General features: G+C 38.1%; 1 protein-coding gene across 1 annotated transcript; it reads right to left on the minus strand.

The window, feature by feature from the left end:
- Positions 1-857: 857 nt before the first annotated feature.
- Positions 858-18,371, minus strand: marchf5 (membrane-associated ring finger (C3HC4) 5). Its single transcript, XM_008429996.2, has 7 exons — positions 18,152-18,371; positions 17,964-18,020; positions 11,234-11,436; positions 3,469-3,599; positions 2,826-3,009; positions 2,584-2,750; positions 858-2,094 (listed from the first exon to the last, which is right to left on the minus strand). Exons 2-7 carry the CDS (start codon positions 18,005-18,007, stop codon positions 1,978-1,980), a joined length of 846 nt encoding a protein of 281 aa, XP_008428218.1. The 5' UTR covers positions 18,008-18,020; positions 18,152-18,371; the 3' UTR covers positions 858-1,977.
- Between the last annotated feature and the right edge of the window lie 442 nt (positions 18,372-18,813).

Here is an 18,813-nt window from a genome sequence, read left to right on the forward strand (position 1 = left end):
TGGCTGGTTGGGTTTCCGGGCGGATAATTTTAGGTTTGAAGATTTAATGTTTTTTTTTTTTCCTGTGTTTCTAAATAATTAATAAACAAGTGAATGGCAAAACCGCCGCGCTCGATTTCCTCATTTGCAAAAATACATTTATTCACAGATATGATACCGTTACAGCTCCACAGGTCAAAGTTCACAACATTTTTTTTTTTGTTTTTGGCAGAGACTTCATGATAAATGTAGTGAGAAGCTGCAGTTCACAGGCAGTTTGACATAATTATTTCAAAACCAGAAACTAACAGACGTGAAATATTTCAAGAGTTTTTGTGGCGTAAATGTTTTCCAGGTTGTGATAAAAGCTGGTCACCACCTTTGGGTGTAGCATCTGACTTTTTCCTTCCACTAAACCTTCCACTATGTTTGGATATCAGAATAGAAACCGGTAACTGCTTTACCAATTACTTTTTTTAGTTTTTTACTCCTCAGGTCGGCTGGATAAATCTACATTCTACATTTTTCCAAACTTTAGAATGTAGATTTAGAATTACTAAAAATTTAGCAAAAAATGTTCATAATTTTTCCAGAAGACGCATTAAAAACAGGTTTAAGATGATTCATGTTTTCATTTAAGTAAAGTTTGCTTAATGGTTATTTTTACTACTGAAGAGATTAAACAGCCAGAGTCCAGCTTCCACCCTCAGCTAATTAACACTTGAAATGTTTCACATTTTTTCACATTTCAACCACAAACTTTAATGTATTTTATTGCGACAGATTGTGGAAGGAAAATGATGCAAAGTTTTAACTTTTATTTTTGTACAAAATGTCTGAAGTTTTTAGGGAAGTGAATAAAAAAACGAGAGCCAAAATTAAACTTTTGTAATCTTTTACTTTATTCTAAACACCGTAATTCTCACATTGAAACACGGTGGTGGCACAATAATACTGTGGGAATGTTGGAGTTGAACAGGGAAAATGGTTGAAGCCAGAGCTACAGGAGATTTAGATCAGGGTTGTCCAAAGTGTGGGGCGTGGGCCATTTGTGGCCCTTGAAATGATTTTTAATTGGCCACAATTCAAGAAATGGTAAAAATTTGGCCAATAAAATAGAAAATATTTGACCCAAAATGTTTAAATTTTTTTATAACTAATGGCAATCTGAAGATCTTTAATGTTTTAGAGATTTCATTAAAAATGTTAAGCAGATAAAACTAGAAAAACTGAAATTTGTGGCACAGATGTAGTTTCAATTTGGCAAAGTTTATATGAAGCACGGCCTAGTCAAAGTCCAGAACTAAACTCGATTTTCTTTTCTTTAATGCATGCATCATTTTCAGCTTTTATTGGTTTGTCCAATAAAACATATTGAAGTTTGTGGGAGAAGCTAAGAGCTTGTGAAAACTACTGCCAACCCGTCCCGACCTGAGCCAGAACAGAACCGCTCCACGTCCCGCTGGGTTCATCCCCTCTGGGTCGGACCGGACCGCCATGACGGGTGCCAACACTTTTACAGAGTTCAGAAGTAATCAAAGCTGTAGGCTGAATAAATAAACACGAACGTCTCAAGCTAAAATATAGATTTCTATGTTACAATGCCTCTGGTAGCTTCTGCTTCGTGTTTTTCTTCCTGCTAGCTTCCAAACGTGATAAATTATTGATTAATTGATCATCTGAATGGACCCCGACGAGGGCGGGGGAGGGACGTCAAACCAAAACAAGTTTCATTTTAAAAAAGAAAAAAAACTTCTTCACGCATGCCCTGCGTCTTTATTTTGGTTAGCAGTGGGTGTGTTAGCCATGTGGTGTTAGCGTAGCCACACACCGACTGCAAGCAGGCTCCAGTTCGCTTCCCATCCCGTCGCTCCAGGGACGGGAAGCGGCGACGCAGTCTGTCTCCGTAGCAACCGCTGGGAGGGGGCGGGGCTTGTTGCAGTAAGGGTGAAGCTGAGTGTTGGGGGGGTTCATCCTCACCGACAGCAGAGCGCCGCCTCAGGCCTCTTCCGGCTCGGGGAAGTTCAGGATCTTGCGGTGGGCTTGGCGCAGGTACTGCTGCTGCTTGAAGTAGACCTTGAATGCCCCTTTGATGGCCACGAAGGCGATGCCGCCCTGGGGGGAGAGCCAGAAAGCAGGCAGGCTTTAAAGACGGCATGTCTTCAGTCAGAGGCATCTTCAAAGCCGCTGTGACACAAACTGCTAAAGGAGGACCTTCCTGCCCAGAGTTGTTATTCAGGAGAATAACTTAAATTATTCTCCTGAGTAATTTGAGTTACAAAAAGAGATTTAACTTCTGAGAAGTTAAATCTCAAAATAATCGTCAAGTAGTAATAATCGTCAATAATCGTCAAAAATATTTATCAATTTGGAAAAATTAAGTTACGTTACGACTAAGGAGACAAGGAAGGAAGGAAGGAATGTAGCATCCAGAGAGCATCAGTCACTGTTAACATCAGCGGCCCCGTTAGCATCAGTAACCCTGTTAACATCAGCGGCCCCGTTAGCATCGGTGGCCCCGTTAGCATCGGTGGCCCCGTTAGCATCAGTAGCCCTGTTAGCATCGGTGGCCCCGTTAGCATCAGTAGCCCTGTTAGCACCCACCAGGATGGTCCTCTGCAGGTTGGAGTTGACGCTGCTGAACATGAGTTTCCCCACGATGGTGGCGATGGTGGGAAAGACCAGAGCGCCGCACAAGATCCGCGTGGCGGAGACGTGGTCGGCCAGAGGGCTGGCCTCGGCCGGGATCCGCGGCACCGGGCAGCCGATACCTGCGGTTCCGACATTCGGGCCGTCAGCGGATGAAAAACAACAAAAAACGTCACGACAGAAACCGAACGGCCGACCTGGGAAGATGCTGTTGAAGATCTGCAGCTTGTTGGAGTACTTCCTCCACAGCCGCAGGACGTAGTCCTCCCAGCGGATCATCTTCCCCAGGATCAGCATGACGGGGATGGTGGGCAGGCCGATGAGCAGGAAGAGCGGGTCGGCCCGCTCCATCACGTCCAGGCCCTCCTTATGGCCCACCACCTGCACATCAAAACACACTAAAATCATCAAAACACAGATTTGCTGAGAAATACCTTGTTTAATGGCCGAGGCACGGCAGTAGCCCAGGGTGCCCAGTTTTGGGGGCGCCCAAAAAAATAAAGCTTTTCTTTTTTGTTGGTTTTTACAATATGATCTAAAATCTATACACTGCAAAAACACAAAATCTTACGAAGTCTTTTTGGTCCAGTTTCTAGTTCAACTAAACCTCAGATAACAGAAGTGAAAAAAAATGGATTTATATCACTAAACTAAACACAGTAACAGCATTTAGTCATATTAGCCGCAGTGAAAACGACATTTTCCATCATACCGAGTTTTTTCTTAACATCAATAAATTTATCATAATAAATGAAAAGAAAAATCATTTTTTCCATGATGAATGAAGCTCAGCGGTATCGGCTGGACTTGCTGGCGCATGGCGAACATCAGAGGACGAACCTGCATGACTGTGACGGCGCCGTATGTGACGGCGGTCCAGTAGATGGAGCCCACCATGATTCCGGCTGCAGCGAAGGGGCCGGCCTTGGAGATGAGCCGGTCGGCCAGATCCAGAACATAAACGATCGGACCTGATGGAGACAGGAAATGGTTGCCTGGTTACAGGAAGTTGGAGCTTTTTATTTCCACCCAGAATCATCGGAAACAACGAGAACTTCCATTTATCGTTTTTACACTTCATGGTCAGATTTAAAGAATCTTCAGTCAGAGGATTCTCCAAATGCACTGTGATACAGACAGCTACTGGAGATCTGTGAGAAGATTGATCTTCTCCACCTCCTGCCACACAAATCAGCTTTTATTTAATTGATTAAACTTGACTGAATATAGCAAACGTTTTGAATTAAAGTGACCTAAAAATCCTGTTATTACTGAAAATAAATTAGTTTGAGATGAAAACTGAAAACAGCAAAACCTACAAAGTATTTTGGTAGATGGAATAAAATGGTGAATTTCCACAATAAAAGAAATTTTAATAAACTTGGAAATTTCTGTTTCAAATGTTGAACATTTTTTGACTTTTCAAACTTTCTGAGATTAGTTTTTTTGGTGGAAATTTACTTATATTTTAATCTACAATGGAACCAATAGTTCTGAAAGTACACTAAATATTTTTTTTAATAAAATTAGGCTACTTTATTTGCCTGACTTTGGGATTTTTTGTTTTATTTTTTTAACTTTTGACTCAATTTTGGCCCATGTGACTAAAAGTTTGGACCCCTGCTGATTCATTGCTTCTCCTCTGATTAAAAAACAACAAACATGAAACGAGGCTCAACCTTTGCAACAATTAAAAAAAATAAAAAATAAATTGTTTCTCTGCTGCTGCATCTTCCTCCCATCTGGCATTTCAAGCCGACTCCGGGGAAATCATGCAATATTTACAGGAAGCCAACCTGATTTCCTCACTCAGAGTCTCATCCACATGCTATTAATAAGCGGCCGGCTGCAGAGGAAACGCACCGCAGGGGACGACTTGCGCACTTTCTGAGGTCTGCAGATACATTACAGCTCCAGACTAACGCAACATATTTTCACTCCAGTAAAAGAGAAATGTAGTCGTCCAGCAAATTAATGTAAAAGTATTTGGTAAGAAGTTTACTTGAGTACCTGATAAAATTAATAGTTTGATATTTTAAAGTTTCTCATCAGACGGACCAAAATATAAAGTGGGAATTTTGGACAATAATTACACATAAATAAGGTTTTATTTTAATCTTAAAAGCAAAATGTGTCCATAGGTTTTGGCTTGATTACTGCTTTGAATGTTGACCTTTTATAACTATACTCCAGTTAATGTTTACTTCAGTTAACGATTAATCGTTTCCTAATCGATTAATCGTTTCAGGCCTAATTATTTTTTTGCCTTTAAGACTTTTGTTGGTGAATATGTTGTTCTTCTAGAAAATGGCCTTTTTGAGTGTGTATACGCCAGCTAATGTTTACTTCAGTTAATGATTAATCGTTTACTGATCGATTAATCGTTCTAGCCATTGTTGTTTGTTGCCTGTTTAGAGGCTATTGTTGGTGGATGTTTTGCTCTTTCAGCTAATGTGCTGCGTATCTTTACCCCAAACTCCCCTAACGTGCCATCATTCCGCCCAAACTTCAGAACGCTTCAGTAAAAGAAACTTTTATGACCCGACTAATTCGGCTAAGGCTTTAACTGGGACAAAACTGACCAATGGTTGGAGTCAAACTGAACTTCACACACACAACGTAAGCCAGTCAGGTGAAAACTGGTCAAATTCCTCAAAGAAATAAAACAAAGAGTGTTTATATTGAACAATTATGTCAAAATTATAGCTTGCATCATAATTTCCGAAGACTTTTCCATCTTAAGTCACCTGCCTGCTTCAGGACATGCAGGATATTTGTACAGGTGTCCCAATAAAGCCACTTTCCATCAGTTGTTTGCACAATTTAGTGACAGCAGCTTTCACTTTGTCAAGCTGCGGCTTTTTCCCTCATTAAAGTTCATCACTTTGCGGCTTCTTAAACTCACAGCTTTATAGTAGTTATTGATGAAACTGCCGCCTGGACCGGCGCCAGGCTTTTGATCCCCTGCAGACTGCACCTGTGTTTGCTGACTGGACTCACCTCCCAGAGCCTGACTCTTTCACTTTGTTCCTGCCAAAGCGCTGCACCGTTACAGCCAGAGGGAACTGGGTCACCGCTAATGACCGCTGACAGGACGGAGAAAGGAGCAATTCATTTTAGCCACTGGCAGCAGATTCTATAATTAAAATAATTAAGCAGGAGGGAAGGAGGGAGAGAGGAGTGCAGCTACAGTTTAAAGGTGGACGAAAGCGTTGGCAGCCTCTCTTCCTGAAGGTTTGTTTACTCTCTGAGTGTGAGCAAAAATGGAGCAGCAAGGACACACCGTCCTCAGAGCTGGACCCGGGTGAAAGGCTGGAAGTGGCTCTGCAGCAGGTGCTGGTGGGAGGAGAGACCCAACAGAACACAGCGACCCGCTTGGAGGTTTCCTACCTGGTTCGTTCGGGGAGGAGTGAACCCGTAATCGAACTCTGATGCTAACTCTGGTTCGCCTAAACACTTTGGTCTCGGTTTGGTTGAAGTGAACGCTGGCACAGTTTGAATGAATGCAAACAGCTAAAAATGCAGGAAGGGACCTACAGCACAGGGCATTGTGGGTAAATACAACCAAAACAAACGGGCTAGCCTAGCGCTAGCAGGAGAAATGGCTTGTAGTCTTTTACCAGAAACAAAAGAAAAATCCCACAGCCGCTAAAATCTGACGTTACTCCATTTTTGTTTGAAAAAGGAAGTTGTGCTCAGTGTCTTCTTCAGACGTTTGTGTCATTTCCTCCAGTGGTTCTTGGGGCAGCGCCCTCACAGGCGAGGAGGGGAACAGGTTTTTCAATAAGTTTGGTTCATTTGACACAGTTCAGTGTGAAAGATAAGAGCAGGTGAAAATGTAATAAATGTTACAACTTTGATCCCCAAGCAAACGGAGTCCACTGGACTATCAGGTATGAAAACAACCTGAGGGTTCATTCACACCAGCCCTGTTTAGTCCGTTTTAATCAAACTCTGGTTCGTTTGGGGAGGTGTGAATACATAGTCGACCAAACTCTGGTCCACCTAAAAACCTCGGTCTTCGTTTGGTTGAAGTGAATTCTGGTTTAGTTTGAATGCAAATGTGAATGCTAAGCGGACTGGAAACCGCTCCAAAAGCAGGAAGTAGACTACAATGCAGGGCATTCTGGGTAAATACAACCTAAACAAACATGAGTTTAGCACTGGGAGCAAAAACGGATTGAAGTCTGTAACCAAAACAAAAGAGAAATCCTACACTAATCTCCTGCAGGCTGTTTAATGGAATTACATTTCCTAAGAGTAGAGTAGTTGATGCTCAGGGTGCGCAAAAAAGACAAACACTTTTTTGACTGTTATTTATTATGATTGCGAAACAATAGAAAACGTCCCAGTCGATTTTAAAGAACTGAAAATAAAATCAGTGCGCTGGCTGTAGGCCTCCATTTTGTTAGTTTTTAGTGTTTTATTTACCAAGATATCTTGCATATAAAGGAAGAGTAAAAGTTACGTAATTGTCTAAATATTTTCCAATAACCTAATCAGGCTGCTTGGTAGTAAAATATCCTCTCTGATGTCGTTTTGTTCTCTTGGTGTTTGAGTCAGTTGAAAAGGTTGGCAGTGGTTTCAGAAACTCATCAGAAGAGCAGCGGAGTCGATCCACTCATCCGGTCAGAGCCCGGTTCTGATGAGCTGTTCTGACCCAGTTTCACTCCCAGACAGACCCAACGCCTCCCTCGCCACCTCTGCTTCACGCTGATGGGATTTGGAAAAGTTTCCAGTGGTGAACTCATCCAGAACTTTGGGCCAATCACTTCTTTTAGTTCAGATTATTTGATGCTGCGATGGAGAGAATTTATTCATCTTTGCAGTTTATCCATTTATTGTTTCCAGATCAAAATGGTTCTGGATTGGATGTTTGTGCACAGAATTAAAATACAGACACAATAAATTAGGGACGAAAGATTCACTTTTTTCCATATTGAAAAAAATTCTAGATGAAACATCAGCGACAATGTGACCAATCCATGAGAACAGATCTATTCAGTCTAATTCTATGCTTTATTATTTAACATATTCAGATTTCACACTTTCCGAACCATTTGAAGGGTTTGTTGCAGTTTATTTTTATTTTTAGGTAACTTGTTGTTTTGTCAGTTGATTTGTTTTACATTGGCTGTTTTACTGAACAAATTGAAGTTGTTTTTAAATGTCTGATCAAGCTTATGAAATTATTGGTGTATTTAAGAGTGCTTGACTGGTGCAGAGTTGGCATAAATTCAGTGCTGTTTTAATGTATTGGATTGGTATTGGCCGATAATAAACCTCAAATATCAGTATCAGAAATGAATACTGATACTGATACTCATTTCTGATACTGAATGAGTATCAGAAATACTGATACTATTACTAATGAACGGTGTTCATTCGGTTCATTCCTTCATATCCGCTATTTCTGCACTAAAGCACTTCAACAACCTTCATTTGACTCGTTAATAAACTGAAAGTGTATCAATTCAACTGAGTGTTTTAATGTGTTTAAAATGAACTCCGGTTTGTTTAATCTCAATCCCACAAAACTTGTTTTTCATATCAGACATGTTGCCAAACTATTGGCAGTATTATTCTCATCCACAGTTTTTATTTTTAAACATTTATGAGGCGAAACCCTAAACTGCTGCTGCCCCAGTTACTCAGCAGGTCGTTGCTAGGTAACCAAAGAGTGAGTGAGTTGCTAGGTAACCAAAGAGTGAGTGAGTAGTTAGGTAACCAAAGAGTGAGTGAGTTGCTAGGTAACCAAAGAGTGAGTGAGTTGCTAGGTAACCAAAGAGTGAGTGAGTTGGTTGATTCCATCAGCCTGTTAGCTTGCCAAACGGTTACGCGATTAAAGTCGTTGCTTTGCCTACATCTCCCAGAATGCTGTGCGGTTCTGGATTGGAGTTCAGTGAATTTTTTTCGCCCCACATTTCTTCTCTACTTAGAGAAGTAAAAATGTAAGTTGTTGCCATTTTTCAATTTACTATAACCTAAAAAAAAAAAAAAAGAAAAAAGAGGAATCGTGATTAAACACTTTAACTGAAACATTTATCTCCGCACTGAGTGGCAGCAACGCCCTGGTCGCTATAAATACGGATGAACCCGTTTACCAGCTGGGCCCAACACTCCCCTGGCTTAACATTGTTTTTGGTCCGGCTTCAGTTTCGGATTGCAGCCTCCGCTACCAACGGGGTGCTCCAAAGGCGTTGCCAAACCTACAACAAGCTGGAACGGGTTCTTAAGCCAACAAACCCACCCAAAAACCGGCGAGTGTTGGACCTGTTTGCTGATGGGCTCTTCAGGGAGTTACACCAGTTTAACAAGCTGGGATTAGCTGGTTAAGTTGGTCAGAACATTTGACAAGTAAGCCGAGAGGTTGGGCGATTTTAATAGACCTCCAACCATAGACTGCGCCATTCGCTGGTTTTCTTTTTATGGGTTACTCTCTTAATTACAGTAATAACAATGATTGATTGAAACCAAAAGATGTAGTTCATGGAAAAAACAACTAATGCCATTTCTAATGGCGCACACAAAGTCCTTCCAGCTTTTATTTTCCCCAGAGCCTCAAAGTGCAGCAGCGATTTATTTACTCAAACTTAGAACGGTGTTCAGAAAACATATTTATTTAAATAATAACCGCAATGTTTGGGTGGGTAAACAAACCTCACCAGGTTAAAATGTGGCGTGTATCCGTTTGAGCATGAAACGGCAAATTCAAAACAAAAACTAAAATAAAAATGGTGTGCGCTTCTATAAAAAAAATCTTGGCCGCAGTTTTAGGTCGTAGATCTGTTATAATAACAAATTTTAGACAATTAATTAATGTAATGGCATAATATTGCAAATCCCTCTAGCAGATAATTTCTAATGAACATTTAACACTGGAAGACATTTTAAATATTCTAACCAAATAAATAAACACCTGAAACAACAAATAAAATGGACACTGAAGTCTTTGTAAACAAAATTATTCTTCTAAAAATAGTTTCAAGCTGAGACCAGAACACCAGACTGAAGCATCAAGTCTTTGGTAGAAAAAGAGAAAATTAATTTATCGATTGATTGATTTATTGCAACAGATTTAGGAGTCAGTTGAGGGGATCAGGCATCTGGTCAGGAAGCCCTGGATATTTTCTGAAGACCCAGAACCTGTTGGAGGTACTAAATATCCCATCTGTTTTCAACAAGCTTTAAATATTTCAAGCTAGTAATTTTTCTTTATTTTAAAGGGGCAGAATTAAACATTTCCCAGCCACACAGTGTCATTTTATAGTCCAATCAGTAGTTATAAAATGCTGTATATGTCAAATACGACTTAAAAGAACTTTGACTTCACAATTTGCCACCTAAAAATGGGCCTCTGTCTCTTTAAGAAGCTCCTGCTCATCACAGCAACATTTACAAACGTTCTGGACTGAGAAACAGGCAGATGATGGTAAATCAATTAATCGTATGATGAATTAAAACAAGCTGAAAAAGTTCTGTTTGCAGGACTTTATGGTTCTGGATGACAAAAGTCTTTAGTTTGGTGTTTTTTAATGGACAGTTTTGTTAATTATAGAGATTTAAAATTAAATTAAATTTGTCATTTCTGTTTTGTTTATTTAAAATTTCTTCCTGTTACAGTGTTAAATGTTCATCAGGATTTAAAGTTTATTTATTGCATTATTATGGTATCATAACCATTATATTAATTGAAAATGGTGACAGTTAAAACATATATTTTTATAAAAGTTGCAAACTGCAGCTTTAGGATAATTTAACCAGGTTTTACACAGATTCTCAAAGTGTAACATTTATTTTCACACCTTCTGTTTCTGTTTATTAATTGGACCGATTAGATAATTTATCGTATTAATCTTTATAGTTTTGTGAATTAGGGTTGCATCTAAGGTTATTTTAGTTCTATTGATTATTCTAAAAAAATTATTTAACCACTTAAATCTTTTTACACAATTAGAAATACTTTTTAAAAATAAACAAATTATTAAATTTTTCAAACAAGAAAATAAACATTTTATTTCCTGAAGTGCAGCAACATGGCACTCCTTTAGTGAATGCTTAATGATTTGCAGCAGAAGATGCATCTGCAGCTAAAAAATCATTCTAAAATCAACAGATTTGCCTAAATAGATTAGATTAGATAATTTATCTTCCAGTAAAATTTGGCCAAGTTTCACCAGGTGTTTTAAAATCTACCAGGATAGATTTAAGGATTTCTTTCAAAAGAAAACAGCAAAGTTTCACTGCATGTTAGCTTTTGAGGGAATAACACTATAACATTGTAGATTTTATTTAAATAATATTTCTGTAAAGGCCTCAGGAAGTAGAACGGGTTTGTGATTTTTGTGTTGAATCATGCAGCCTCGACATTCCCGCCCATTAAGGCAGACAAAGCTTCACACCAGGAGTGTCCAACTCCTGGCTTATTGGTCTGTTAGCAGCCAGTTTCACTGCTGGCTCAACATTTTTTCTGACTCAAACAGTTGGATAACGTCCTCAGCATGGCATCTAGTCCTGCACAGGCCTGTTGATGAATCATTCTCTGCTTCAGGTGTGTCGAACCGAAACATGCAAATGTTTTGGATCGGTTTCCTCGTCTGCTCACCCAGTTTTGGGAAGACGATGAGGTATTCTGCGTTGCACTGCGGACAGGCGACCCTCGCCGTGCTGTTGCCTCGCTGTTTCTCGTCCACCCAGCGCTGCAGGCAGGCCTGGTGGACCCACTTCGTTGAGCCCCGGCACCGGCACGGCCGCACCCACTCCGCCGTGCGGTCGTCCTCGTCTGTGGCGAAGCACACCCAGCAGCTCCTGAGGCGACAGGCGCACATGTTTACAGTACGGCTGGGACGATTAATGGATTTATTTGAATAATCGTCGACTAATCGACCAGTAATTAAGTCAAAATTTTACATAAAATATGTAAATGTTTTAATTAAAATGAGAAAACAAACAAACAAAAAATAAATTCTAACCAGAACTCCTCATGTCGCAGTTTTAGCTTCACTTAAGTACACGATTAATCGATTTATTTGAATAATCGTCAACTAATCGACCAGTAATTAAGTCAAAATTTTACATAAAATATGTAAATTTTTAAAATTAAAACGAGAAAACAAACAACAAATACAATCAGACCAGAACTCCTCATGTTGCAGTTTTAGCTTCACTTAAGTACACGATTAATCGATTTATTTGAATAATCGTCGACTCATTTAGTAATCGATTGATCATTAATTGGAGACTGAAAAAAGGCATCTTGTTGAAAGAACGTCACAGTCAGAGCAGAAACTAAACCAGAATTGTACAAAAATACATTTTGCATTTAAAATAAGACGTTTGTCTGTAAACTCCTCCAGAGGCAGTTTTATCTTTTATGTTATAAAATCTCCTATTCTGCAGATTATCTCCAAAGATAAACAGCGCTACACTGTATTGATGTCAAGTCGAGCAGAATTGTATATCTTTTCCTATTAGAAGGATTTTTTACCTGCAGGTGTGACTTTTGCTACAAATGACTAAAGGAATGAAATACTGTTGCATTTTAGAAAATAAAATGTTTATTTTCCTGTTTAAAAACTGTAATAAGATGTTTATATTTTTAAAAGTATTTCTAATTTTGTATAAAAAAGGACTTAAGCGGTTAAATTATTATTTTTTAATCAATTACTGAAATAATAACATTAGTGGAGCAGTTTATCAAACCACAGTTAAAAAGACTTATTATTTATTTATTTCTTTATTATTGTTTTTGTTGAAAAGGTTAATTCTGGTTGACATTTGCTCTTGTGACTCAAGTGATTAAACATGCAAAACAACGAGCATTTATTGCAGTCCAAGCTGCCCAACAGTCTGAACAGTCAGTGATTCTGCAATAACAGAATATTTAGTCACTTTCTGTAATAATCCTGTGTTTATATACCTCCATGTGCATTTATAAGATCTGAACTAACATTTTGTCCACAGATTCTGTACTGATGAGTATTTAAAACATACAGTGATATAAGGTGATACAGGACAGACAGCGTTATCAATAAATAAATATAATCTGCCTCAGACAGGGAATAAGATAGTTTTTGTAAATCTACACTGTGTTTCATAATTGATTATGCATTTTTAAATGTAAACTTATCATTAAGAGAAAAGTTAAGTTCAACGTCTTTGATTTAATAATTTTGTTGTATTTTAACAAAAACCTGTTATATTCCGTTTCAGAAACTCTTGCAAAATGTATTTATTGCCCCACATATATGAACTTTACAGAACAAAATGGGTTCATTCACATCCAGTTACATGCAATCTAATCAAACAGTCCGATTTAGATTAAAACCCAACTACAAGCAGTCCAAGTAATAAAGATGGATTCAGCTGGTAATACGACGACACTGAAAATCTGATGATTGGTTTTCCTTTAACAGCCAAACTGAGAGGCGTAAATTATAGGATTGTTGTCCAATATGTGGATGGGATGAGCTCGGATTCCTGCGCAGAGACGAATACTGATGAAGGTTGAAGAAAGGAGGCTAAAAACGGTTTTAGACAAATGTCCTGACAACAGAACCAAACCAACTACTATCGATTCAAAAAGCATTCTTCCTGTAACCCTGTCGCAGAGAACGACGTTAAAAACAGCCCTGAAATGCAATCCTCTATGGGAGAACTATATACGTATATAAGATAAATTAAAACGGGTTTGCTCAGATGCGTCGCTTCAAACATGGCAGCCAAACGACGCGTTTTTACGACACCAATCCAGTTAACCAGAACCAATTTATTGAGTTTTATTAAATTTACAAAATAAGGATGCAAACTATTATTATTTGACTAACAATTGTTGATTAATGGCTTATTAGATTAAAATGAGTTCCAGTCAATAACATCCACTTAGACTTTCCTTTGGTGTCGTCATTTCTCCGCCATTCAACAGAGGGCGCCACTGCTCATGCTGAAGTGGAGCCAGTTGATTCAGAAATAAAGATGGCGGGGTGATCCCAGAACAGGAGACACAAACGGTACGGTCTGGGATGCAAAACGCTTTTCATGCGGATTTGTTTTGAAATATAAACACTCAACAAGCTCATTAAAGCTTCACCAATTTTTTGTTTTTTAAAATCCAGCATATTATGAAAAACTTTTCCCTTTTTGTAATGGAAAGACAATAAATCAACTGCGTCTTTTTATTCCTAATAAACTGAACTTGATGCAATTTTTGATTAATTGAACTGTCTGCGTAATCAAATTTAAATTATTTTTTTGTTTTGTAAAGTGAGACGATGTGTCACAAGCTACCCAATTATGTGACTTTTAAAGAGGACCCATTACGCAAAATTCACATTTAGCATATTTTTGTACTTCCATCTAAAAGCAGCCCAAACACTTAAAAATAAAAATCACTCATCCATTTCTTGGCAATAAGTTGATGTTTTTTGGTGTTTGCAAAATTGCCCATTTCAAAAATCTCTTGCAAATCAGCAGACAGTGGCCCGTCGCCTAGCAACCCCAGCAAAGCATGGCCCGTTACCTAGCAACCCCAGCTAAGCCCAGCACTTCTGGCCAGCTGGTTTTACTGTTGTATGTGCTGCAAAATGGCTGCTGGGATTTCAGATGTGTTGGGACGATGCTTCTTTAAGTAGATATTAAACATAGTTTCCATTAAGGATACATTTCATTTATTTATTTCTACATTTATTCACTATTTTGACAGGGTTTATTTTCCATACAAAAATACTTGGCTATAATTATAAGCCAAGTGAGTAGATTATACGAGATCGTTTCTCTTCAAACTACTCCTTTTCACTCAAAACTCATATTTAAACTATAAAATAAAACAAATAAATAAATGCCATTACCTTGACAGTCCTAAAAACAAAGACAAAACTAAATGTGGAGGACCAAAAGTATCAAGTTTGGTTTAAATCTTATATAAGAAACAAAATAAAGATGGTGCATTGAAACATTTTCCTCACACCTATTTGTGAAACACTGCACTGCGAAGGCAGCTGGCTGCTTGTGGCCGGTTCTGATAAGAACCTTTGGGCCTTATGTTTGTCAGCGATAGAGGCTTGGTACATAACCGTAGCAGCAACCGGACCTGGCACATCTCACAGCTATCTGCTCCACAAACACCGTCAGGCTTACTGCCTCCGCCACACACAGCAGCACGTAGCTGGGGCACATTTCACAAAACCCGCATGCCCGTCCTTTCTTTGGGAAAAGGTTTCAAAGTTCAAAGATCAATATTGACAGAAAATGCAGTGTCAAACGCTTCCCTGTGCAAACACACACACACACACACACACACACACACACACACTGCAGCTGCTGGTCTTTGTTTAGGAGGAAGCAGCACTGAAATGTTGCAGCATCTCCTCACCTCCACGTAAACCCTATTAACCTGATTAGCTGTCCTAAATGTTCATATTTATACTGATAAAATAAATACAAACATTCTGTAATATATGATAAACTGTTTTATCTCACTGACACAGTTTGCATGTGTCGCTTTTGTGTGTCATCGAAAATTAGCCCTAGATTTTGGCCCGAGTCCACAACAAGCCAACTGTTACATATTGACATTGTTTATATCCGGAAATTTCACACGTGCGTACGACGCCGGAGAGCAAAAAGACGATTCTGTCACTTCGTACAACAATTTCGTTGACAAAATGAAACCTGGAGATGTAGGTATCATTAATTTGGTGCAATGCACCACAGCAAAGTAAAAAATAATGCAGAAAAATTGCTGACCAACCCAAAACTACTCGTATTCTTTTTTTTCCCCCTCGCTCTCTGTGTCGGCTACGCTACACACAGAACCGTTGCCATAGCAACCAATGACAACTCCAACAAATATATCGGGATTCAACCCCAAAAAAACACTGAAACATTTCCCACACAAATAACAGAGCATTCAGTCCATTACAGTTTTATGTTTTTAGACTTGATGTTTATTTTAAGATTATTAATAAGTGATTTGTTGCAGTAGATTAGCTGCCGCTGCTTTTAGCTAAGCTAACTCAGTGGCGGTAGATTAGCTAACTTAAACATCTGCCTTTCCACAGCACAACGATTCCACAGCACATCTACATGTTAAGATTTCAAAGTCAAGCTAGCATAGCTGAACTACGTTCTTCAAAATGGTCTTAAAATGACAATATTATCGTTTATCGCAACAATTTCTGGGACAATTAATGTGATATGTCTACTGTAGGTTTGTATATAGAGATGACATTACATTAATTTTCTCCAATTCAGTACATTAGAATGAAAACATACATACTTTTAGCACGTTCATAAATGCTACGTTTTTCCAAGGCAATGTTTCAATTCTACTGCCAGGAACCAAATGTTAACAATTTACAATAAAGTGTGGCTCCTTTACGATAATTTGGTAATTTACAATAAATCCAAAAAAGGATTATGGTTCTGAAAATATAAAACTTTCTTAGGCTGAATTTTCTCACTGAGGGACAGTAAAGGATACTACCATTCTCTTCTAAAATTTAAAAATAAATGTAAGGTCACAACAGGTTTAACCACTGAATGTGGGAAATTGGATGCAGTTATGAGACAGTTTTACTTTCTAAATGCAGAGTTTCTCTTCTGCTCCACCTCCATGTTTGTTGTTTTTTGATGAGAGATATGTACGGACTTCACCTCAAGGTCTCTTCCCGTTTAAAAGAAAATGCTTTAAGGAAGTCCATACTTCAGATAAATTCCCAAGTACATTTGATTAAACAATTTCAGAAATTTTGCGGCTTGATTTTCCTGCTATGTTGCTATAATTGAATTTGACTCTGCAGGCTTTCAATCAGTCATAAGATTAACAACTGTGCAATAACCTTAAAAAACAGCCTTTTATTTACTAACTCGGGTTACGGTTTTGAGAATTATTAATATTGTAAGCATACCTATAGTGTCATTTATTCTGCATTTTACGTTGGTAGCATAATAAGAGCTTTTTGTTTAAGTGCTGGACCAACAAAAACATGTTTGATTTAACTCAAGATTGGATAAATTAACCAAACTATCTTCTGGTTAAAGTTTCCAAGCCAATGTGTTTGAAAACTCAACAAATTTGGCACAAGAATGCAACATTAATTACCCCAGAAATACATGGATTCTATAAAAAATAAAGTTAATTTCAAGATATAAATATTCATGATGTTTATAAGGCAGAAAAAGAAAATCTGTATGATGAAAATATCACATTTTGTAATGAATGTGACCTTTCTGGTGAATAAGGAACCTATTAAGAGTAAATTAACTGATATTTATCCTTCCAATTAAAAGGCAGTACAGTCATTAAACACTGTTTGGCAATTAAAGTGTTGCAAGTCCAGCAACATTTTTGTGATAATTGCACCATAGCTTTTAACACATCGCAAGCCTAGCATCTAAAATACTACAGCAGACTTCATTTTTCACCCAAACACATTTTATTTGTAACATTTAGAAGTTAATTCAATATGTTTTTATATGAAAGACATCAATACAGAACCTTTAAACAGTTTACTAACATGCCTAGAGTAGGGGTGAAATGTTTGTGATGTATTTTGTGGTACTATGTATCACAAAATACAAGCTAAACAAACTATTACTATTTTTAGGTAACTTACTGTGACTGCATAGACAGCAATCACAGCTCCACAAAAACAAATACTAAAACATTAACATTTGTAATATGCCTCTTTACGATGCCAGTCACTCAAAGAAGTATTTGTACCACAAGACTGCACATAGTAAATATATTTAATAATATTTTAAAATTTATTTTAACACATTTACTTAACAAATAGTGAAGAAGAAAAAAAACGGACTGGTTTAGAGGTCTTTAAGCATCACTAATTGGAATTTATTGTGACAACGATAATTATTACAAGAAATGTATCGCATAAATGACCACACAATAAATGCCCACGATAAATAACCTAAACGATAAGCTACGGTTTTGAAAAGATTTAGTTTGTGTTTATAAATGTAACTTTTAAACTAAAACGGCCCGCTTTAAACCAACATACACACGTAACAATGAATTAAAGAGGTTCAGATTAAGCCATCCATATTGGATGTATAACGTCAGGTGTTGCGGGTCATCGACCGCAGGTGGCATCAATCACATCATTGTCAGAAGCAGATAGCTAAGGACGTGCCTTACCAGAGACACTCCAAAAACATGTTAAAAATGCACCAACAAGCAATGCAAAATCTACATTTCTGACTTAGGTGAACAAATTCTCGAATATTTAATGAATACACCCTGTATTTTTGACAAAAATCCCTTAATGTAAGTGAACTACGTAGCTGCCTTTAGCTTATTTGCTAAAACTTCAACTCACCTGTCCAAATTCTGCTGTGCGACCACCGGACCTGGTTCCGCCATTATTGGAGCGATTCTGTCTTATTGAAAGCGAAGAATGAGAGGCGAAACGAAAATGAAATAATAAAAAAAAAGTCCCACACGTGATAATCTGCTACAGGAGGAGAAAAAAAATCACTCGCTAACAAATTAGCTAACTAGCCTCACATTAGCCGTTTTGTTGACACGGTCCGTCGGCTGCAGACGTGCCACGTATTTGGAGTAAAACTACGCCCTGACGGCCATGATTATCAAAATAGCATTTATCTCCTCCCGGTGGTTATTTAACAAGAAAATACACTTTAAATCTGCTATGGCCTCGTTTCCTCTGACCGTTTGACTCCATTGACTGGCCGTGGCTACGTCATCAAAACAAGGACCACACCGTCAGCGCAACTTCCGGCGAAAATGGGAAATGTAGTTTTAAATCTTCTACACTTCAACTTTATATTATATTATATTATATTATATTATATTATATTATATTATATTATATTATATTATAAAATAAGAAAATGTTTCAGCCATGTAAATTCAATTCAATTCAAATATATATATTTTTGTTTTGCTTTGTTTTTGTTTTATTCCCAAAGGGAAATCTAATGCTGTCGCAACTCCTATTATCCAAATATTTTCAAATGTCATTGCGGCAGCAAAGATCTCCTGCAGTCAGTGTTGCGGTGAATCTGAAGAGGCTTCTGACTGAAGACTGTCCTGGTTGGCACCAGTTGTTGGTAAGCAATGGTAACCTATCTCATTTATTTTTGCTGCTCCTCTTTAAATCTTTTTAAAGTATTCATTTAATTTCTGTTTCAGTCAAAGGCTTTTAG

The sequence above is a fragment of the Poecilia reticulata genome, linkage group LG15 (genome assembly GCF_000633615.1).
Source record: "Poecilia reticulata strain Guanapo linkage group LG15, Guppy_female_1.0+MT, whole genome shotgun sequence".
NCBI classification, from domain to species: Eukaryota; Metazoa; Chordata; class Actinopteri; order Cyprinodontiformes; family Poeciliidae; genus Poecilia; species Poecilia reticulata.